Consider the following 24369-nt stretch of genomic DNA (forward strand, 5'->3'; position numbering starts at 1 on the left):
GGGCCTTCTGAGGTGCCAGCCAACGGGAAAGGTTGTATACCCTCACTAAAAACGCCGGGCCAACGCTCCACACGTCCCAAACTCTTCTCCCTTCTGGCCCCAAAACTGTGGAATGCACTCCCCGTTGCAATCAGAACTGCAGCATCACTCCCAATCTTCCGCCGTAGTCTGAAGACCCACCTTTTCAGACTCCATCATGGCCCATAGCACTTATCCTACCCCCTTAGATAGCACTTTTTAGACTTAGATAGCATTTGAAACAGACTTATAGCATGTCATGTAGACAGCACAATAATTGCATTGTATGTAGTCATAGCACATCATAGAACATATGTATAGCATAGTATAGTATATATGTATAGTTAATATGTATAGCGTCATTATATAGATATGTTCTAGTTACGCTCTTAGCTTACGCATGTTTCTTGATAAATGCATTTTATATATGTGATGTATTCCCATACTTTTGTTCTTGCCTAATGTAAATCGCTCTGGATTAAGAGCGTCTGCTAAATGCCTAAATTGTAAATTGTAAATTGTAAATTGTAAATTGTAATAGCCGCACAGCACACAGAGAAACCAACGTTTCAGACAGATAAAACTGCCTTCTTCAGCAGTGTTGATTTCGTCGACTAAAACTGAGACGAAAAATGTTCGTCGACTACCTTTTTCCACTGACGAAAACCACTGATGATGACTGAAACTAAAACTAAATATACTGACAATTTCGTCAACAAATAAAAAACTAGACTAAAATGTCAGGGAGGGACTAGTGGACAAGAGATCCAGTATAAGTCATTTTACACTTGGTTGCATGCTGAAAATAGCAGATCTACAAGCTCACAACGCGTCGCAGCCCGTTGGTGTGTAAGCATCCGTCACAGCTGTGCTCCTCCAGAATTCTGCCACTACAAGCTGTCGTGATCATCAACAGAGACGATTCGTCCATGTGGGGCCCCTGTTACGGCTACTGAGACAGTACAGGGGCCCTTCCTCTGTGAGCCCCCTGTTACCGCTACTGAGACAGTACAGGCCAGGGGCCCTTCCACTGTGAGCCCCCTGTTACTGCTACTGAGACAGTACAGGCCAGGGGCCCTTCCACTGTGAGCCCCCTGTTACTGCTACTGGGACAGTACAGGCCAGGGGCCCTTCCACTGTGAGCCCCCTGTTACTGCTACTGGGACAGTACAGGCCAGGGGCCCTTCCTCTGTGAGCCCCCTGTTACTGTTACTGAGACAGTACAGGCCAGGGGCCCTTCCACTGTGAGCCCCCTGTTACTGCTACTGGGACAGTACAGGCCAGGGGCCCTTCCTCTGTGAGCCCCCTGTTACTGCTACTGAGACAGTACAGGCCAGGGGCCCTTCCACTGTGAGCCCCCTGTTACTGCTACTGGGACAGTACAGGCCAGGGGCCCTTCCACTGTGAGCCCCCTGTTACTGCTACTGGGACAGTACAGGCCAGGGGCCCTTCCACTGTGAGCCCCCTGTTACCGCTACTGGGACAGGCCAGGGGCCCTTCCTCTGTGAGCCCCCTGTTGCTGCTACTGGGACAGTACAGGGGCCCTTCCACTGTGAGCCCCCTGTTACTGCTACTGAGACAGTACAGGCCAGGGGCCCTTCCACTGTGAGCCCCCTGTTACTGCTACTGGGACAGTACAGGCCAGGGGCCCTTCCACTGTGAGCCCCCTGTTACCGCTACTGGGACAGGCCAGGGGCCCTTCCTCTGTGAGCCCCCTGTTGCTGCTACTGAGGCAGTACAGGCCAGGGGCCCTTCCACTGTGAGCCCCCTGTTACTGCTACTGAGACAGTACAGGCCAGGGGCCCTTCCACTGTGAGCCCCCTGTTACTGCTACTGGGACAGTACAGGCGAGGGGCCCTTCCACTGTGAGCCCCCTGTTACTGCTACTGGGACAGTACAGGCCAGGGGCCCTTCCTCTGTGAGCCCCCTGTTGCTGCTACTGGGACAGTACAGGCCAGGGGCCCTTCCTCTGTGAGCCCCCTGTTACTGCTACTGGGACAGTACAGGCCAGGGGCCCTTCCTCTGTGAGCCCCCTGTTACTGCTACTGGGACAGTACAGGCCAGGGGCACTTCCTCTGTGAGCCCCCTGTTGCTGCTACTGAGACAGTACAGGCCAGGGGCCCTTCCTCTGTGAGCCCCCTGTTACTGCTACTGAGACAGTACAGGGGCCCTTCCACTGTGAGCCCCCTGTTACTGCTACTGAGACAGGCCAGGGGCCCTTCCACTGTGAGCCCCCTGTTACTGCTACTGGGACAGGCCAGGGGCCCTTCCTCTGTGAGCCCCCTGTTGCTGCTACTGAGACAGTACAGGCCAGGGGCCCTTCCACTGTGAGCCCCCTGTTACTGCTACTGGGACAGTACAGGCCAGGGGCCCTTCCACTGTGAGCCCCCTGTTACTGCTACTGGGACAGGCCAGGGGCCCTTCCTCTGTGAGCCCCCTGTTGCTGCTACTGAGACAGTACAGGCCAGGGGCCCTTCCACTGTGAGCCCCCTGTTACTGCTACTGAGACAGTACAGGGGCCCTTCCACTGTGAGCCCCCTGTTACTGCTACTGGGACAGTACAGGGGCCCTTCCACTGTGAGCCCCCTGTTACGGCTACTGGGACAGTACAGGGGCCCTTCCTCTGTGAGCCCCCTGTTACTGCTACTGAGACAGTACAGGGGCCCTTCCACTGTGAGCCCCCTGTTACTGCTACTGAGACAGTACAGGGGCCCTTCCTCTGTGAGCCCCCTGTTACTGCTACTGAGACAGTACAGGGGCCCTTCCACTGTGAGCCCCCTGTTACTGCTACTGAGACAGTACAGGGGCCCTTCCTCTGTGAGCCCCCTGTTACTGCTACTGGGACAGGCCAGGGGCCCTTCCACTGTGAGCCCCCTGTTGCTGCTACTGGGGCAGTACAGGGGCCCTTCTATTGTGAGCCCCCTGTTACTGCTACTGGGACAGGCCAGGGGCCCTTCCACTGTGAGCCCCCTGTTACTGCTACTGAGACAGTACAGGGGCCCTTCCACTGTGAGCCCCCTGTTACTGCTACTGGGGCAGTACAGGGGCCCTTCTATTGTGAGCCCCCTGTTACTGCTACTGGGGCAGTACAGGCCAGGGGCCCTTCCACTGTGAGCCCCCTGTTACTGCTACTGGGGCAGTACAGGCGAGGGGCCCTTCCTCTGTGAGCCCCCTGTTGCTGCTACTGAGGCAGTACAGGCCAGGGGCCCTTCCACTGTGAGCCCCCTGTTACTGCTACTGGGACAGTACAGGCCAGGGGCCCTTCCACTGTGAGCCCACTCCCTGCTACTGAGACAGTACAGTACAGGGGCCCTTCCACTGTGAGCCCACTCCCTGCTACTGGGACAGTACAGGCCAGGGGCCCTTCCACTGTGAGCCCCCTGTTACTGCTACTGGGACAGTACAGGGGCCCTTCCACTGTGAGCCCCCTGTTACTGCTACTGGGACAGTACAGGGGCCCTTCCACTGTGAGCCCCCTGTTACTGCTACTGGGACAGTACAGGCCAGGGGCCCTTCCACTGTGAGCCCCCTGTTACTGCTACTGGGACAGTACAGGCCAGGGGCCCTTCCACTGTGAGCCCCCTGTTACTGCTACTGGGACAGTACAGGCCAGGGGCCCTTCCTCTGTGAGCCCCCTGTTACTGCTACTGGGACAGTACAGGCCAGGGGCCCTTCCACTGTGAGCCCCCTGTTACTGCTACTGGGACAGTACAGGCCAGGGGCCCTTCCACTGTGAGCCCCCTGTTACTGCTACTGGGACAGTACAGGCCAGGGGCCCTTCCACTGTGAGCCCCCTGTTACTGCTACTGGGACAGTACAGGCCAGGGGCCCTTCCACTGTGAGCCCCCTGTTACCGCTACTGGGACAGGCCAGGGGCCCTTCCACTGTGAGCCCCCTGTTACTGCTACTGGGACAGTACAGGCCAGGGGCCCTTCCACTGTGAGCCCCCTGTTACTGCTACTGAGACAGTACAGGCCAGGGGCCCTTCCACTGTGAGCCCCCTGTTACTGCTACTGAGACAGTACAGGCCAGGGGCCCTTCCACTGTGAGCCCCCTGTTACCGCTACTGGGACAGGCCAGGGGCCCTTCCACTGTGAGCCCCCTGTTACTGCTACTGAGACAGTACAGGCCAGGGGCCCTTCCACTGTGAGCCCCCTGTTACTGCTACTGGGACAGTACAGGCCAGGGGCCCTTCCACTGTGAGCCCCCTGTTACTGCTACTGGGACAGGCCAGGGGCCCTTCCACTGTGAGCCCCCTGTTACTGCTACTGGGACAGTACAGGCCAGGGGCCCTTCCTCTGTGAGCCCCCTGTTACTGCTACTGGGACAGTACAGGCCAGGGGCCCTTCCACTGTGAGCCCCCTGTTACTGCTACTGAGACAGTACAGGGGCCCTTCCACTGTGAGCCCCCTGTTACCGCTACTGGGACAGTACAGGCCAGGGGCCCTTCCACTGTGAGCCCCCTGTTACTGCTACTGGGACAGGCCAGGGGCCCTTCCACTGTGAGCCCCCTGTTACCGCTACTGGGACAGGCCAGGGGCCCTTCCTCTGTGAGCCCCCTGTTACTGCTACTGGGACAGTACAGGCCAGGGGCCCTTCCTCTGTGAGCCCCCTGTTACTGCTACTGGGACAGTACAGGCCAGGGGCCCTTCCTCTGTGAGCCCCCTGTTACTGCTACTGGGACAGTACAGGGGCCCTTCCACTGTGAGCCCCCTGTTACTGCTACTGGGACAGGCCAGGGGCCCTTCCTCTGTGAGCCCCCTGTTACTGCTACTGAGACAGGCCAGGGGCCCTTCCTCTGTGAGCCCCCTGTTACTGCTACTGGGACAGGCCAGGGGCCCTTCCTCTGTGAGCCCCCTGTTACTGCTACTGAGACAGTACAGGGGCCCTTCCACTGTGAGCCCCCTGTTACTGCTACTGGGACAGTACAGGCCAGGGGCCCTTCCACTGTGAGCCCCCTGTTGCTTCTACTGAGACAGTACAGGCCAGGGGCCCTTCCTCTGTGAGCCCCCTGTTACTGCTACTGGGACAGTACAGGCCAGGGGCCCTTCCACTGTGAGCCCCCTGTTACTGCTACTGAGACAGTACAGGCCAGGGGCCCTTCCTCTGTGAGCCCCCTGTTACTGCTACTGGGACAGTACAGGCCAGGGGCCCTTCCACTGTGAGCCCCCTGTTACTGCTACTGAGACAGTACAGGGGCCCTTCCACTGTGAGCCCCCTGTTACTGCTACTGGGACAGGCCAGGGGCCCTTCCACTGTGAGCCCCCTGTTACTGCTACTGAGACAGTACAGGCCAGGGGCCCTTCCTCTGTGAGCCCCCTGTTGCTGCTACTGGGACAGTACAGGCCAGGGGCCCTTCCACTGTGAGCCCCCTGTTACTGCTACTGAGACAGTACAGGCCAGGGGCCCTTCCACTGTGAGCCCCCTGTTACTGCTACTGGGACAGTACAGGCCAGGGGCCCTTCCACTGTGAGCCCCCTGTTACTGCTACTGAGACAGTACAGGGGCCCTTCCACTGTGAGCCCCCTGTTACTGCTACTGAGACAGTACAGGGGCCCTTCCTCTGTGAGCCCCCTGTTACTGCTACTGAGACAGTACAGGGGCCCTTCCTCTGTGAGCCCCCTGTTACTGCTACTGAGACAGTACAGGGGCCCTTCTATTGTGAGCCCCCTGTTACTGCTACTGAGACAGTACAGGGGCCCTTCCTCTGTGTGTGAGCCCCCTGTTACTGCTACTGGGACAGTACAGGGGCCCTTCTATTGTGAGCCCCCCGTTACCGCTACTGGGACAGTACAGGGGCCCTTCCTCTGTGAGCCCCCTCCCATGCCAGTGGGGCAGTACAGGGGCCCTTCCTCTGTGAGCCCCCTCCCATGCCAGTGGGGCAGTACAGGGGCCCTTCCTCTGTGAGCCCCCTCCCATGCCAGTGGGGCAGTACAGGGGCCCTTCCTCTGTGAGCCCCCTCCCATGCCAGTGGGGCAGTGCAGGCCAGGGGCCCTGCTGGGTACCTACTACTATAGAGGGCCTCACATCAGCAACATCACTGACAACTACTGGTACTTTATGCCAGGGGTGGGCACTGGGCAACGTTGATGATGGAGAGGGTCCACACTCACTCCAGAGGGCCACATTGCATATCGCTGTTGTAGCAAAAATAGCCGATCTACAAGCTTCTGCGGGCGAGTTCCTACGGCACCGCAGGCGTGCATTAATGATGATAAAGAACACCCTCTTGTGTAATCTAATATTGCTTAATTATATGACAATAAATACATTATCACAGTAGAGAGAATAAACACCTAAATAATTGTTTCCAGATTTGTAAAAAAAAATCTGCAATCTCTATACAGTCAGATTAACATGTCAGATTTAGCCTACAAGTTGTGTGTAGGTAGCAGACACTCACACACTTACAAATACGCAACGCGGTCTGACTCCAAACGGACATTGAGAGGAGATGCTGGGAGCATTCTGACGCTCTTGTTCGTAGAACACAGCCATGACAGTGCTCTTGTTTGTAGAACCCAGCCATGACAGTGCTCTTGTTCGTAGAACCCAGCCATGACAGTAGCCTGGCTAATAAACCAGACTACAACACTGTCGCGGTATATCAGTCTGGGCTGGCTCCACTTGGATTTCATTTCCCGGGGGGCGGGTTCAAACATTTTCTCTTTGACGCAATTGGTCAGAGCTACTGTCAGTCAAAGGTCTCAAGCATTGAACGTCACTGTACCAAAGCCCGCCCATATTGCATACCGTGTCCCGATTGGCCCGACCTGTTCTCGGTTGTAGGAAAGAGGCGTGCTACTGAGCCTCGCCAGACCCTAATCCGCTGGCAGGCAAAAAAATATTTGCCAACGGCTGATTCGGTCTGGTTTATTAACCAGGCTACCATGTCAGTGCTCTTGTTCGTAGAACCCAGCCATGACAGTGCTCTTGCTAGTTGCCAGAAGAACATGCAGTACCTAACGCCCCCCCTTCTCGTACAGAATGCTGTATTTTGCAGGAAATGCACTGGGTTTGTTCAGAGAACATGCCTGACTGACTGGCAACGTTTCAGGGGAAAATCAGCCTGACTGCTGCTATCGGGTTTTTAAAATGACGGAGGAAAGACATCATCATAGCATGTGAATGAGAGAAATGTAGTCCACTGATCATAATGTGTGAATGAGAGAAATGTAGTCCACTCATCATAATGTGTGAATGAGAGAAATGTAGTCCACTGATCATAATGTGTGAATGAGAGAAATGTAGTCCGCTCATCATAGCATGTGAATGAGATAAATGTAGTCCACTGATCATAATGTGTGAATGAGATAAATGTAGTCCACTGATCATAATGTGTGAATGAGAGAAATGTAGTCCGCTATCATCATATGTGAATGAGAGAAATGTAGTCCACTGATCATAATATGTGAATGAGAGAAATGTAGTCCACTCATCATAATGTGTGAATGAGAGAAATGTAGTCCACTGATCCTAATATGTGAATGAGAGAAATGTAGTCCACTCATCATAATGTGTGAATGAGAGAAATGTAGTCCACTGATCATAATGTGTGAATGAGAGAAATGTAGTCCACTGATCATAATATGTGAATGAGAGAAATGTAGTCCACTGATCATAATGTGTGAATGAGAGAAATGTAGTCCACTGATCATAATATGTGAATGAGAGAAATGTAGTCCACTGATCATAATGTGTGAATGAGAGAAATGTAGTCCACTGATCATAATATGTGAATGAGAGAAATGTAGTCCACTCATCATAATGTGTGAATGAGAGAAATGTAGTCCACTGATCATAATATGTGAATGAGAGAAATGTAGTCCACTCATCATAATGTGTGAATGAGAGAAATGTAGTCCACTGATCATAATATGTGAATGAGAGAAATGTAGTCCACTCATCATAATGTGTGAATGAGAGAAATGTAGTCCACTGATCATAATATGTGAATGAGAGAAATGTAGTCCACTGATCATAATGTGTGAATGAGATAAATGTAGTCCACTGATCATAATGTGTGAATGAGAGAAATGTAGTCCACTGATCATAATGTGTGAATGAGATAAATGTAGTCCACTGATCATAATGTGTGAATGAGAGAAATGTAGTCCACTGATCATAATGTGTGAATGAGAGAAATGTAGTCCACTGATCATAATATGTGAATGAGATAAATGTAGTCCACTGATCATAATGTGTGAATGAGAGAAATGTAGTCCGCTATCATCATATGTGAATGAGAGAAATGTAGTCCACTCATCATAGTGAATGAGAGAAATGTAGTCCACTGATCATAATATTATGTGAATGAGAGAAATGTAGTCCACTCATCATAGTGAATGAGAGAAATGTAGTCCACTCCTCATATGTGAATGAGAGAAATGTAGTCCGCTATCATCATGTGAATGAGAGAAATGTAGTCCACTGATCATAATATGTGAATGAGAGAAATGTAGTCCGCTATCATCATATGTGAATGAGAGAAATGTAGTCCACTCATCATAGTGAATGAGAGAAATGTAGTCCACTCATCATAGTGAATGAGAGAAATGTAGTCCACTCATCATAATGTGTGAATGAGAGAAATGTAGTCCACTGATCATAATATGTGAATGAGAGAAATGTAGTCCACTCCTCATATGTGAATGAGAGAAATGTAGTCCACTCATCATAGTGAATGAGAGAAATGTAGTCCACTGATCATAGTGAATGAGAGAAATGTAGTCCACTGATCATATGTGCACGAGAGAAGTAGTCCACTATCATAGTACGAGTACGGTATGTGAATGTGAAAGAGAAATGTAGTCCACTGATAGTATGAGTATGTGAATGAGAGAGCACTCAGCACAACAGTTGTCCAAACTAGTGAGCAGCACTTAGTTTGCTCAAGTCATTTGTGGTTTATAGTGTGAACCTAGTATCGTGATTTGAATCGTTACAAGTCTATTATCCGTGTGTGTGTGGGGAAGGGGCTCACACACACACACACACACACACACACACACACACACACACACACACACACACACACACACACACACACACACACACACACACACACACACACACACACACACACACACACACACACACACACACACACACACAGATCAGGTTTTTCTTATCTCATAGATTAGAGCCAGCTACTTCATTCCTGCTGTTAAAACCAGTTACAAAAAAAGAAAGAAAAAAAAAGAATCTGGGTCATTGTGTTGTGAGAAAATACAGGTTGCTTGATTTCACCAGCAGAACATATCGCTGCCGTTTGTGTCAGCCGGAAACCTCTCATCTATTCTGCAGAATATTTCAACTCGTTTGTGTTCTTTCATAAATTAACCCATTCTGGCGGGAACCCCTTTTGCTAAGCATTATGTTATACTTTAGCTATTGAAAAATAGCAGATCTACAAGCTCATAGCGCGCCACCGAGTGGCGCGCTACGAGCTTGTAGGTCTGCTATTTTTGAAAAATCTTAAAAATGCGGCACAAATCATTGAATATATATTCTTTCTATTTCTTTTTATTTTGACGTCAGGCCTAAATGGGTTAACACTCTAGTACTGTAACACACTACAGCAGTGGTTTTCAACCAGTGGTCCTTGAGGGGGTTCCAGGTGGTCCCCAGTGGTCTGGGGACCACCAGTGGTCCTTGAGGGGGTTCCAGGTGGTCCCCAGCTGAATCATGTACTGTAGAATTGGTAACCAAATGGACCCTTATAGATCTTTAACTCTTGAGAGCGTAAAATCTAACCAAATTGACCCGTACGGGTCCATCAAGAGTTTTACATTATTGTAAAACGCCTGCATTACTACATTTGCAAGAAGTCTACGCAATTAGAGAATGTAGAATAATTGTTATTTTGATCAACATGGAATTGTGAAATCAACAATAACAAACTATTCTTTAGTTTTGGGTCTGAGAGGAGTCTCCCTAGGGAGGTCCTCGAGGCACGTCCCACTGGGAGGAGACCCCGGGGCAGACCAAGGATCACGTCCCACTGGGAGGAGACCCCGGGGCAGACCAAGGCGCAGTTGGAGGAAACACATCGACTCAATGGCCTTGGAACGTCTCGGGATCCCCCAGGAGGAAGTCACTAATGTTGCTCTGGAGAGCAGGGAAGTCTGGAACACTCTGGTGGAGCTGTTGGCCCCGCGACCCGACTACGGATAAGCGGTTGAACATGGATGGATGAATGTCATCAAACGGTGGTCCGTGGCTCAAACGGTGGTCCGTGGCTCAAATGGTGGTCCGTGGCTCAAATGGTGGTCCGTGGCTCAAACGGTGGTCCGTGGCTCAAACGGTGGTCCGTGGCTCAAACGGTGGTCCGTGGCTCAAACGGTGGTCCGTGGCTCAAACGGTGGTCCGTGGCTCAAATGGTGGTCCGTGGCTCAAACGGTGGTCCGTGGCTCAAATGGTGGTCCGTGGCTCAAACGGTGGTCCGTGGCTCAAATGCTGACTAAATACTGGGCCTCGATGTGAAAAGGTTTGAAAACCACTGTACTGCAGCGTCACGCAAATGCATCAAAAGTAGCAGATCGACAAGCTAGGAATGTGGCACCAAACTTAGCCACGCATTTTGAGCTTGTAGATCTGCTACTTTTTTTATTTTAATCCTGAAAAGTAACAGTTTTGGACATTAATGATACACGGTTTCCACCCGCCGCCACAGAGGATATGTATTAACCCATTTAGGCCTGACGTCGAAATTTAAAAAAAAAATGTCTTCTAAATTCTGACAGTTTTCTGAAATACCTCATGTTTCTGTATCAGTGGTGCTCAATATTTCATGTCAAGGACCCCAAAAATTATATGTAATTGGCCGCCGACCCCCATCTGAAAATATGTTGTTCCAGGCAGGAACCCCCCCCCAAAAGCTTTGAGATTTGAGTTAAAATGTTTGCTCTGAAAGAATATATATTCAAAGGTTTGCGCCACATTTTCACGATTTTTGAAAAATAGCAGACTTACAAGCTCGTATGAGCTTGTAGATCTGCTATTTTTCAATAGCTAAAGCATAACATAAACATAACAGCATAACACCAACAGGGGTTCCGGGGTGTGTGCTGTGTGTGTGGGGGGGGGGGGGGGGGGGGAGAAAGTAACAGTACAGAAAGTACTGTACAAATTGATGTACTTTTACCTTACTTGAACATTTTATAATTCTACTCATCACAGAGGCAAATATTGCAACTTTTTACTAAACTTTATTTGCTAGTTACTTTGCAGATTGTTTTGGATTATTATTACAAAAACATACTTTAACCACCTACGCCCAAATGTATACTTTGGTTATTATAGGCTATATTTGAAAAAGATTTGATGACTTTTGAAAAATTGCCTTGTCTGTAGGTGTATATTTATACACACACACACTCTAGCAAAAATGCTGAATACAGGCCTTTTACAAAACAAAGTAACAAAGCCTTAGTACGTCGTTGAGGCATTGCTACGTTCACTACACAGCTGATGTGTCCTCATAATAAGCGACGTGGTTAAATACTTTCTGTAACGCAGTAATCTCTCCCCTTTGAATGCCTGATTGAGCGTTGTGTTTCTGACTCCCCTTTGAATGCCTGATTGAGCGTTGTGTTTCTGGCCTGATGAAATCCCAGCCTCCCACAAAAGCACATCCTCGCAGCTTTCCCAGCGGCCCAGCAAACATTCCTGACATATTTTCACAAAGATTTCTGGGAGTTGGAGTTTTTCAACGCACCCTCCCCTCCTCTCCTCTCTCCCTCTCTCTCTCACTAAAAAGTTGCACAGCTCGAGTTCCAAGGTATGGTGGTGATTCGTCTGGCTATGCTAGTACGTACAGTCAGTGTTAAATGCAAACGGAATGAGTTGAACACAAACACAACGCGCTGCAGTTATTATGTGGCACTAATTTTGTTTGTTTGGGAAGGAAAACAAGCAATAAGCAAATCACAGGATAGTTGGCTACAGAGCACTAGCTCTGTAGCCTACATGGAATTTGTTTTTGGCAGCTTTGATTGCTGAGCAAAAGTAAATAATGGAGATAGGACAAGTCGAAGAAAGGTTTCCTAATTTTTCTGTAAACAGTCAATGAGGAAAGTCATCACAATGTTGCAAATCTGCCGGTCTTATGAATTATAAAGTAATAACAACAACAAGATTGCTGTGTTGTCAAATAAGGGGGGTGGACTTAAGTTAATTATGACCAACTACTAAAGAGTAAAGTGACCACATTGAGGAAGTGTTCAGTGACATTAGTAGGATTGGTTCATTATTGGTTGACCTCAACGTATGTAATGTGAATGAACTCTGTATTGTCTCATCAGTGAGTCATCATAACAACAACATCAACAACGACACAGACAGCGGCAGCACGTTGAGCTTACTGCCACAATCTGTCAACAGCATGAGGCACAAAGACACCTAACCACACACACATCGGCACAATAGTGAAGTCTTTCAACCATTTGTAACTCTGGGAGTGTAACAACACACAGCCAACAATACTCATACATTTTGCTACACGACTCCCGGGTCGAGTTAACTGATGATGTAACCGAGCAGAGAGAGAATGTCATTTTGAACACAGCCAAGAGAACAAAATGACACAATTAAAGCATTTTTAGTGTGCATTCAGTGGCTAGTGTTTACATCCTGTGTGTGTGTGTGTACGGGGAACTCCCACTTCCAGAGGTGGGGTGCTGCTTAAATGGTAAATGGTGCATTTATATAGCGCCTTTATCCAAGGCGCTTTACATAGATTGTCCATTACATTCACCCATTCACACACACATTCACACACCGATGGCGGAGGAAACCATGCAAGGCACCAACCTGCACATCAGGAGCAATTAGACTCTGGGTTCAGTGTCTTGCTCAAGGACACTTCGACACTAACTCTGGAGGAGCCCGGGTTCGAACTGGCAACCTTACGGTTACCATCCAGCCACTCTACCCCGCACTGAGGCACCGCATGCTTGGCTTGCTTTGCTGCAAGCAAAGCCTCAACCATACAACCATAGCAACTCATTGATCAGCAGCAGCATTCAATCAATCAATCGCAGCATCAGTGGTTCGATTCTTAAGGGTATCGATCCGGGGGGGTGTGGGGACAGAGTGAAAGGCATGAAACCACAGCAGCCATCAATCAATCATTCTCCCCTTCCGTCCTCCTCCTCATCATCACATTTGACTCATTGAATACTTTATATTAACAGTTTGCAGAAAGAAACAAAATGCACAGGAAAGTACAGTTCAGTACAAGGTCTGATAAGAGGATTTAGAAACCCAAGAAAGCACTGTTATGGCTCGCAAAAACAGCATATGAACGATTAGAAATACAAAGAATAAGTAATATATGTACAGTAAAGGGGGTGGGGGGGTTGAATTGCATCCTCTAGAGTTGTCTGGAGATGGAGAGCCCCCCCAACTCAAGTGTCTTACTACTTAATTAAGTAAAAGTATCGAATACTGCAATGTAAGAAATCCTCTGTTACAACTAAGTTAAATACCAGTATTCAAAATGTACTCGAGTACATTTAAGGTACAAAAGGAAGGTATTGGCATCAAAATATACTTAAAGTACCAAAAGTATACTCATTGTGCAGAATGTCCCACTTCACAAGTTCAGAACAACAAAACCCTTTGGAAAACAGCAGATCTACAAGCTCACAATGTGTCGCATAACGACACATTGTGAGCTTGTAGATCTGCTGTTTTCAAATGGCTGAAATTTATATATGGCTGAAGTGCTTAGTGTATGTTTTGTAATAATAATAATAATAATAATAAAATGTTTCCCTTATTTTCTAACTGTGTATATGATGATTTTCTTTCTTTTGCATAGAAGTGTATATCTGTATGTCTTTAAATGGTCTGATGAATTGAAGATGGAGGACCCTGATGTAAACAAGTTTTCTGTGTTTCATCCTGGAAGCAGTTTCTGTACTATTGACCTGTACCTTCGTTAGAAATGTTCCCATTCTACAAACTGTTAATGTCAATACAATTTTCAATCAATCCGGTAAAAAGTCAAAACAAAATACCTCAAAATTGTACTTATTAAGTTACGCTATACTTGAGTACAAGTAGCGTACTTAGTTACTTTCCACCACTGCCTGGAAGCTATTTGTACTTGAGTATGTCACATTTTCAGTACTTTTACTTCTACTCCACTGCATTTCAGAGGAAAATATTGTACATTTACTCCACTACAATTCAGAGGGAAATGTTGTACTTTTACTCCACTACAATTATTTGTAGCAACTTTAATTACTAGTTACTCTGTAGATTTTGATTATTATTGTATTATTACAAAACATGCATTTTTAAACACTTCAGCCCTATATGCATTTCAGCCATTTCAAAATAGCAGATCTACAAGCTCACAATGTATATTGATGCGATGCATTGTGAGCTTGTAGATCTGCTATTTAATAGATTTTTGCACTTTTGTAAACTTGAAATGGGACATTCTGCATGACGAGCACTTTCTACTTTTGATACATTTTGATGCAAATATATTTGTACATTTTGAATTCCGGACTTTTACTTGTAACAGAGTATATATATATCTCTACATTGCAGTATTAGTACTTTTACTAAAGTAAAACACTTTTTCCACAAACTGTTTAAACAAGTAAAGTTGTTCTTAAACAACATTAACAACATATAAAAGGGGGTCTCAGGGGGGTCTCTCAGACTGACCTGTAATGTCGTTGGTATTTTTTTTAAAGTAAAGTTTGTTCTAAACAACATTAAAAAAGGGGGGTCCCAGGGGGTCTCTCTGACACTCTGACCTGTCTCAGGTTGGTATTTTAAACCAAAGTGTATTTCTTAAACAACATTAACAACATATACAAGGGGGGTTCCTCCCCCAGGAACAGGGGGTCTCTCTCCCAGTCAGACTGACCTGTCTCGGGGGTCTATCCAGGAGGTCTGCCGGGTGTTGTGGTCGATGTAAAACACCCTCCCGTCGTAGTCGCGCGCCTCCTCCCAGCCCGCGGGCAGCGGCAGCTCGGAGCTCTCTCGCCGCTTCCCGTTGCTCCTCCACGGCATAGCGCTGCTGCCACACACCGCCGAACCCTTCCCTTCCCCTCCTCCGTCCCCAGTTCCCCCTATCGTTCCCCCGTCCCACCACCACCGCCGTCGGTCGGTCCCCGACCAGACCTACCGTAACCAACCACCACCCACCCCCCCTTACTGGTGCTGCCTGCTGCCCTAAAAAACCCCAAAAACACCCTCCTCACTGCATCACAAAAAGCTTCTCCTACTCCCCCGTCCCGTTCCCCTGTTCCCCCCGCCGCCCGCCGCCGCCGCCTCCCTCCGCCGCCGCCTTTTAACTCCGGTCGCTCCACATTAAATAAAGTTTAACTCCAAGCCCACCCGAAAGAATTAGGTTTTCTTGTTTCACGACACGAACATTATTTTTAACACGCCGGATAAGAAGCCATAGGGATACATCCACAGTGGGGTTGGTTTGGTTTGGTTTGTTGTTTTTTTTCTCTCTCTCTCTCTCCCTATGTGTGTCGCGGGTGTCTCTCTGTCTCGGTGGTGCGCGTTGAGCCGCCGCGGTCCTCCATGTTCCACCTCCTCCTCCTCCTCCTCCTCCTCCTACCGTCACTCTGCTCGGCCTGCTCGCTCGGCCCCAAACGCTTCCACCCGGGCCATATTCGGGCATGGCTCATTTGCATGCGGTCCCATAGCCCCGGAGGACCCGACCAATCCAACTTGAAAGAATGTGATCATAAATACCAAAAACTTTTAATGAGGAAATTCCTGCAATGAAATTAAATAAAAAATGCAATTAAATACATTCACGATAGAATTAAATATACATAATAATAATAAATAAATGCATTTATTTATTTAATTGTATTATTTATGTATTTCGTTTGGTATTTATTACATTTTTTGACATTTTTTTCATTGGCTGTTTTTATTTTATTTTTATTTTTTTAACTTATTTTGTATTTGCTGGTAAACATACAATGACAGTTACAGTGCAAGGGTTCATCTCAAACTTGTTCAGTTCATGTCATTGTCAACAAGGACCCTTGTCTAGTGACACGCCCAGATAACAATGTTGCCTATTTGCCCGCGGACCCCTACATCTGAAATGTCCCAAATTCCACCCTTCTAATTTACATAGAACTTTCCTGGGCTGGGGACCGCGGACCCCACTTTTAAAACCCGCGCTCTCCGAACTATGGGGTCTCGAACTTACGAGTGAACTTTTTGTCCAATGGGGTTCGACGCTCCAAACACATGAATGTGAGTAGGCAAAAGTTTATCATGGGAGTGAACGGTTCTTCTTGTCTTCATTGACTGTTGTTTTTATTATGCTGATGTTGGTTGTTTATTTTGAATGAAGTTTATTCAATACACTTTGTTAAATATAAAGAATATACACATGCTAATGGGTTAATCTGGGTTCATGTTTAAAAACAAAACACAAGGACTTTAATTTATTTGGGTGATGAGAAATTGAGCCTAGCTGTTCATGCAAGTTTATTTTATTATGCAATATGCAGATTTAGACTATACCCCGAAAAACAGCGTGGAATGCCAAGTTGCCTACAATCTCCCTCAGTTAATTGTTATTGGCCAGTGGGATTTGTCAGCGATGCAACAGCGCCATCGTCTGTCTTGAATAATACATGCTTCGATGGGACATGAGTAGCAGAGTAACTCAAAGCCTCAGCCTCGCTGATGGCCTCAAAGGTCGAATGTCTCCCCTGGTCCATGGGGATTAGCCTGGCTTGGCCAGCCTCATAGCGGGGATTCACTGAAGATTCTTCGAAACTTCAGTGAACCCTCGCTATGAGTCTGGCCGCGCCAGGCTACATGGGGATATCCCTTTGGGCTAGTCTAGAGAGGTTACGATATTGGACTTTTACACGGGAGACCTGAGTCCGAATCATGGGTTTGGGTGGGTCGAGTTGTGGGTCGAGTTGTGCTTGAAATGTACTGTAATTCTCCATCTGTTAATAAATTCATCAATCAATCAATCAATCAAACACATGTTCCTCAGAGCATCTGAATCAGATGTCCTACCTGGTGGGTGGTAGCCTATGGGACGGGTCCGTGAATCTTGGTGTATTTTTGGTGGTTCTCAAAGCCCCTTATGGATGTTTTGTCTTGTTTGTTGTTGTTGTTTTTTTGTCCACAAGTAATACTCATTAATATGGACCTGTTTTGCTTCTTTTCTTTCTATCATTATCTTTTTCCCTTTCTTAACTGCATAGCAGCTTCCTTTTTCTAATCACTAAATCACTAAATCACTAAATCACTAAAATCACTAAAAATCACTAAATCACTAAAAATCCAACCACGTAAAAAAGAGGACAGAAAATGGTACATATAGAACAGTAGAGGAGCACTAATCACAGATTAACTATATCAATAATCACTAAATCACTAAAATCACAAAAAAATCACTAAAAAAATCACTAAAAATCACTAAATCACAAAAAATCACTAATCACTAAATACACATAATATGAAACCACACTTAGGCAACCTGATTTTTAGTGATTTTTTTAGTGATTTTAGTGATTTAGTGATTTAGTGATTTAGTGATTAGTGATTTTAGTGATTTAGTGATTTTTAGTGATTTTAGTGATTTAGTTAATCTGTGATTAGCGCTCCTCTACTGTTCTATAATGTACCATTTTCTGTCCTCTCTTTTTTAAATTGTTGCCTAAGTGTGGTTTCATATTATGTGTATTTAGTGATTAGTGATTTTAGTGATTTAGTGATTTTTTTTTAGTGATTTTAGTGATTTAGTGATTTAGTGATCAGTGATTTTAGTGATTTAGTTAATCTGTGATTAGCGCTCCTCTACTGTTCTATACAGTATGTACCATTTTCTGTCTTCTCTTTTTTACGTGGTTGCCTAAGTGGGGTTTCATATTATGTGTATTTAGTGATTAGTAATTTAGTGATTAGTGATTAGTGATTTAGTGATTCTTAGTGATTTTAGTGATTTTTTTAGTGATTTTAGTGATTTTTTTGTGATTTTGTTTTTGTGATTTTAGTGATTTAGTGATTAGTGATTTTAGTGATTTATACTACTGTTCTATATGTACCATTTTCTGTCCTCTTTTTTACGTGGTTGCCTAAGTGTGGTTTCATATTATGTGTATTTAGTGATTAGTGATTTAGTGATGAGTGATTTTAGTGATTTAGTGATTTTTAGTGATTTTTTGTGATTTAGTGAATCTAGTGAATTTAGTGATTTTAGTGATTTAGTGATTAGTGATTTTAGTGATTTAGTTAATCTGTGATTAGTGCTCCTCTACTGTTCTATACGACAGTTAGTTAAGACGGTCCTCGCATGCAATTTAACCACCCACCCCTTCCCCAGAATGGTTCCCCAGGCCCAGAAGGTAGGCACTACGTACTCCAGGGGTGGGCAACTTTGAAGATGGAGAGGGCCACTATAGTTCCACACACTCACTCCAGAGGGCCACTATAGTTCCACACACTCACTCCAGAGGGCCACTATAGTTCCACACACTCACTCCAGAGGGCCACTATAGTTCCACACACTCACTCCAGAGGGCCACTATAGTTCCACACACTCACTCCAGAGGGCCACTATAGTTCCACACACTCACTCCAGAGGGCCACTATAGTTCCACACACTCACTCCAGAGGGCCACTATAGTTCCACACACTCACTCCAGAGGGCCACTATAGTTCCACACACTCACTCCAGAGGGCCACTATAGTTCCACACACTCACTCCAGAGGGCCACTATAGTTCCACACACTCACTCCAGAGGGCCACTATAGTTCCACACACTCACTCCAGAGGGCCACTATAGTTCCACACACTCACTCCAGAGGGCCACTATAGTTCCACACACTCACTCCAGAGGGCCACATTGCATTATACTGTTGTATCAAAAATAGCAGATTTACAAGCTAAAAACGTGTCGCACTGTAACGGCTGCAACTCGAAAAAGTGCCCCTCGGGGCACAGGTCTCAGGGCAGGTCAGGTTGTGACCTCCTGGTGGTGCTATAATAGGCCAATGTGAAAAGGGTGCCATTTTTTCTTATGCCATGGATGGCAATTGGATGATTTGAGGTATTTTGTTCCAAAAATGTGTTTTGCAAAAATCCACCTGTTGGTGGTGCTATAACAGGCCAATGTGAAAATGGTGGGATATATTCCTCAGCCTAGTAGGAACGTCTGTGAAAGATTTCATGTAAATTGCACGCTGCGTTCATGATTTGAGGCTTTTTGTTAAAAACGGGACAATCCTGTAAACTTTGAAAGCCAATGTTAGCCAATCAGGATGGAATATGAAATATCGAACAGACCTGTCTTGAGCACATGACTATAGAGAAACTGTGTAACGATTTGCGGGATTTTTGGACAAAATATGGAGGAGTAATATCAAAGAATGTGTTTTACAAAAGTCGGCCTCCTGGTGGCATTATAACAGGCCGTTCTGGAAGATTTGTTGCAGAGGTTCATCGTTGGCATCTAGGGAGTGTGTGTGCAAAGTTTGGCATCGACCGGGTTAACGGTCCCGGAGATTAGCTGTACACAGACGGAGTGCAAAACATACTCTCTCCCCATGCCTTCGGCCTGGTGGAGACAATAAATAATCAAGAACGAAAATACATCACATGGATGCAACTGGGATGACTGAGAGGTAGCCTACTATTCTGGCATGTGGAGGGACTAGGCTCTGTGGGTTGACTCCTGTCCGGGCCCCTCCTCACCAGGTCCACTCCTGCTCTCACCAGGAGTAGCCTACCGCGAGGACCTGTGCGTTGCACCAGACTCCCAACACCAGACACTTCATTCAGGAGTGGTGGATTCTTGAGCCGCAATGGTTCTGCAGGTACTACCGCGGGGCAACGGTAGCACTGCAGGCTCCACTTGCGGCTCGAATGGCCCTCCTAAAGGCCTCACCGAAGGTTTCAATATTAGGCCTATAATAAATATAAAAATTCTGATATTAACCTGCGGGCCACATAAAGTGGAGGTAGGGGCCACATGCGGCCCCCGGACCACCAAGTTGTCCATGTATGCACTAACTTCCAATACTCCATAATTATCCACAACACAAACATAAGGAGATATTGATCGTAGAACATTGAAGAAATTGCCCCAGATTATTATTATGTTTTTGTATATTGCAGGTATATTCTCCTAACATAGGACGTTAATTTAAGAAAAAGTTAAAATGTGGAGATAAAGGTTTCTGCCCGACATGCATTAGGGAGATGGACCCCCATCAACAGCTTTTGTCCCCATGCATCTTAACATTTGACCACAGTAAGAGAATTCCGGTCAAATGTCAGCTAAATTTTGTCCCCGCCCGTCTCAAGTTTAGTTTTTCCATTGACGACGAACCGAGAAATTACGTCAGATTTCTGCTAAATATGACGTAAATGAAACATTAAAAGCCATTGAAAATTGAAGGGAAAACTTACGTCATATGGAAACGAGCAAACCAATCACTTGTTGGTGGGAACGCTTGGCCAATAAGGGACCACCTTACCTTATGTAGCAATGTCAAATGTCCGCTAACATAAATTGCATTTCACACAGGTGTGATCTTTTATTTTTAATCTCTGGGACCCCAATCTACACGGCAGTGTTTCTTTTTGAGTGGTGCAAACCACTCCAACAACCAGCTTTGTCTGTACCCCTGTATGTACCCGTGTACCTGTACGTGTGTGTACCTGTACGTGTGTGTACCTGTACGTGGGACCCAAGAAAATGAGCATGGTTACTATGGTCCCTGACATTACGTCAGACCACAGCTGATCAGGCTATATAAGACCTTGCACCACTCAGTTCACACGGGTGTGATTTTTTTTTAACTATGAGAGTGTACAATTGGAAGCAACACTCTCAGAGTTACAGACCCATAGGGGTCCACCGGTCCACAGACTGACAGATTGTGGGCATCAAGCTTAACCAAAGCATCATGAACATCCACCCATTCATACTCCACTTTGACCTTGTTGTGCTGGACTGTGACCTTGACCTTTGACCTTATTCTCAACCCAAAAGTGAATCATCTCCATTGGGGTCATCCTTACAGATCATTCCCACGAAAACTGCCCACCCGTTCTCACATTTACACACACACACACACACACACACACACACACACACACACACACACACACACACACACACACACACACACACACACACACACACACACACACACACACACACACACACACACACACACACACACATAACCCCCATAAATTCTCTGTTAAATGTTTTGATTAATTCAATGATGATAATAAAACAAAATAAGACCAATGTTGTTTGGACAGACGTCTAATGTTAGAGCCTAAAACAGTTCAAAACGCGTCGCATTGCGACGCGTTTTGAACTTGTAGATCAACTATTTCTTACTATATTTGAATTGAAATCCTGAATATTCTTTTGCTATTTTTAATTGGGATCCTGAAAAGTAATTTTAACTAAATACAAATATATTGGACATAAAAAAGACAATAACATTATTTGTAATACTACTCGGCAAGCTACTTATTTAGACTGTAAGTAATTAAAGCGGGTCATGTTTGCATGTTTGGAATTGTAACAGCTGAAACCAATATATCAGTATTCCGATATTAACCTGAGGGCCACATTAAGTGAAGGTGGGGGGCTATATTTATCTCTATTATATGCTTTTGATGTTGTCCCTGCTTACTGTAAATCGCTCTGGATTAAGAGCGTCTGCTAAATGCCTATAAATCGTAACTCATAACCGATGCATGATAATGGTCCCGTCTCTGTGAATGATATGTGATGAGTTGGTGAGTGTTGCAGACAGAGTGACGTCAACCACATGCGTATGCGCAGCCAGTGCAGGCGTACTATGTATGTAGACTCATCAGTGCTCAGCTGATCTGTTTTTGTTCTCCAGAGGAGGAGGAGAGGAGAGGAGAGGAGGGGAGGAGTGCTCCGGTTCAGTGGGGGTCATGTATGCATGGTGTGTGTGTGTGTGTGTGTGTGTGTGTGTGTGTGTGTGTGTGTGTGTGTGTGTGTGTGTGTGTGTGTGTGTGTGTGTGTGTGTGTGTGTGTGTGTGTGTGTGTGTGTGTGTGTGTGTGTGTGTGTGTGTGTTGCTGTGCGTGTGCAAACTACCAGTGTTTATGGCTGGGAAACATTTTTTCTTCCCAATCATAGCTTTTCATCTTTGGCCTCCTACTTTCAGTCCCCACAGACCTTGTAGTGTTCACATCACAACATGCACGTGCACACACACACACACACACACACACACACACACACACACACACACACACACACGCACGCGCACATGCACAAACAATAAGCCGCACTGTTATTTCTCCACCAATCGGCCCTAATCACACCCTGCAAACTTAAAGCCTCATTTTCAACTCTCAAGTAGCTGAACACATTAAGGTACTGATACCGAACACAGAAGGTTGGCCTGTTTTCTCTCATGTAACCTGAAGTTGTTTATGTGTGTATTTTTATTTTTTTCCGCAAATGTGAAGACCGTAGTTTTTTGTGTGCACAGATTGTGCTGCCAATAATAGCACAGTAAACATTTAGAATGTCACCAACAGGCTGGACATTTCATGACCTTGAGAGAGAGAGAGTGCAGCCGGGTGGGCGAGCAGGGACATGCACACATAGACATCAAAGGGGGGCTTGAGCCCCTGCCCTTTTACCCGTCTGTAAAACAACTGCCCTTTCCAGACCACGAATGCAGCATTTACTACACGGTGAAGGAGATGCAAAAATGCCACTCCTCTCCTTCCCATGCCATGCCAGAAGGCAGCATTCAGGAGAATTGCTTTTTTCCCGAAGTCTCCTGAACTTGGAACGCAGCATTTTGCGTCATGTCGCTACACCGCATCTCCAGTAGAATCTACTGGGTCTACTGGGGCGCAACCAAGGACTCTTTATCTACTCAGTAGATAAAGAGTGCTGGGTTGCGACCCAAAAATAGCTGATCTACAAGCTCACAACGCGTCGCGCTGCGACGCGTTGTGAGCTTGTAGATCTGCTATTTTTGTCCAAAAGTGCCCTCTTACGGGATTTCAGCCCCTGCCCCTCTAACACTCTCTGCGTGTCCCTGTCGGCGAGGGCATTTTTCTTGGAATCACAGTGTTTGGTACTGTACTGTACTGTACTGTACTGTACTGTACTGTACTGTACTGTACTGTACTGTACTGTACTGTACTGTACTGTACTAGTCCAGCAAGCACGTACTGTACTGCGAAATGGAAGATTCAGTCCCTACTGTGGAATGTAAACATCAAGGACTCCCCAGTGAAATAATACCAGAAATCATTAGGGTTCTCCGCTGGGGGGGCAGATTTGGCAAACAGAGATAAGAAGGCTGAGCCTGGCTGTGGGAGACTTGTTATATTTCTGCCTGTTGTTGAGCCTGCATGGCATTCTGAACATGACGGAGTATAAACAACCGCGGTTACCTGTGCCTACTGTGACTGTTGGCAATTCTAAAATGTGGGAGTTGAGTTTTATGATGAATTGAACATGGTGGACCCCATATTGTAAACAAGTGTAATGCTTGTTTATGGTGTCGTCGTCCACAGTTAACAGTTTTGTATTTGAGTTGTGCTTGAAATGTACTGTGATTCTCCAATCTGTTAATACATCTTTCAATCAATCAATCAATCAATCAATCAATCAATCAACCATAAAACAATCAATCAATCAATCAATCAATCAATCAATCGATTGGCTAAAGCAGTGTGTGGTTCCCCAACTCTTTAATGTCAAAGACCCCCAAGTTTGGAGTCAGAGTTACAGACCTGTAAGGGTCCATTTGGTTCCATTTGTACACTCTCAGAGTTACAGACCTGTAAGGGTCCATTTGGTTCCATTTGTACACTCTCAGAGTTACAGACCCGTAAGGGTCCATTTGGTTCCATTTGTACACTCAGAGTTACAGACCTGTACGGGTCCATTTGGTTCCATTTGTACACTCAGAGTTACAGACCTGTAAGGGTCCATTTGGTCCCACATGAGGAGTGGGACGTCCCACAGCTGTCTGCATAACGATAATATCCTGTCTTGTGTTCAGTTGAATCCGCAGCGACCCCCAGCAACCCCCCCGCCCAGCGCCAGAGATGTGATTCGACAGTGATCAGCTGTCCCCCCCGTCCCCCCGTCCCCCTGCCCGTTGGCACGGCAGCGATAGAAGGAGGACCACAAAAAAGGAGGAGGAGGAGGAGGGGCCCAATGAGCCCCTCTCCTCTCCTCTCCCGCCACAGACGGTGTGTGTGCTGCTGTGAAGCAGGAGCTGGTTTGCGAGAAGCGGCTTCACAAAGCAAGCGAGAGAGATAGAGAGAGAGTTCCCTGCATTCATGTCGCTCTGATTCA

At 46.6% G+C, this 24369-nt stretch overlaps 1 protein-coding gene across 1 annotated transcript in view; it reads right to left on the reverse strand.

Moving 5' to 3' along the window:
• Positions 1–15076, reverse strand: part of wwc3 (WWC family member 3) — a 140088-nt gene extending 125012 nt beyond the window's left edge. Inside the window, exon 1 of the mRNA XM_079507060.1 lies at positions 14909–15076. Coding sequence (XP_079363186.1) covers positions 14909–15054 — 146 coding nt within the window. The 5' untranslated portion in view covers positions 15055–15076. The remainder of the gene's footprint in view (positions 1–14908) is intronic.
• Positions 15077–24369: the final 9293 nt, after the last annotated feature.

Source organism: Electrona antarctica (assembly GCF_951216825.1).
Source record: "Electrona antarctica genome assembly, chromosome: 7".
Classification (NCBI taxonomy): domain Eukaryota; kingdom Metazoa; phylum Chordata; class Actinopteri; order Myctophiformes; family Myctophidae; genus Electrona; species Electrona antarctica.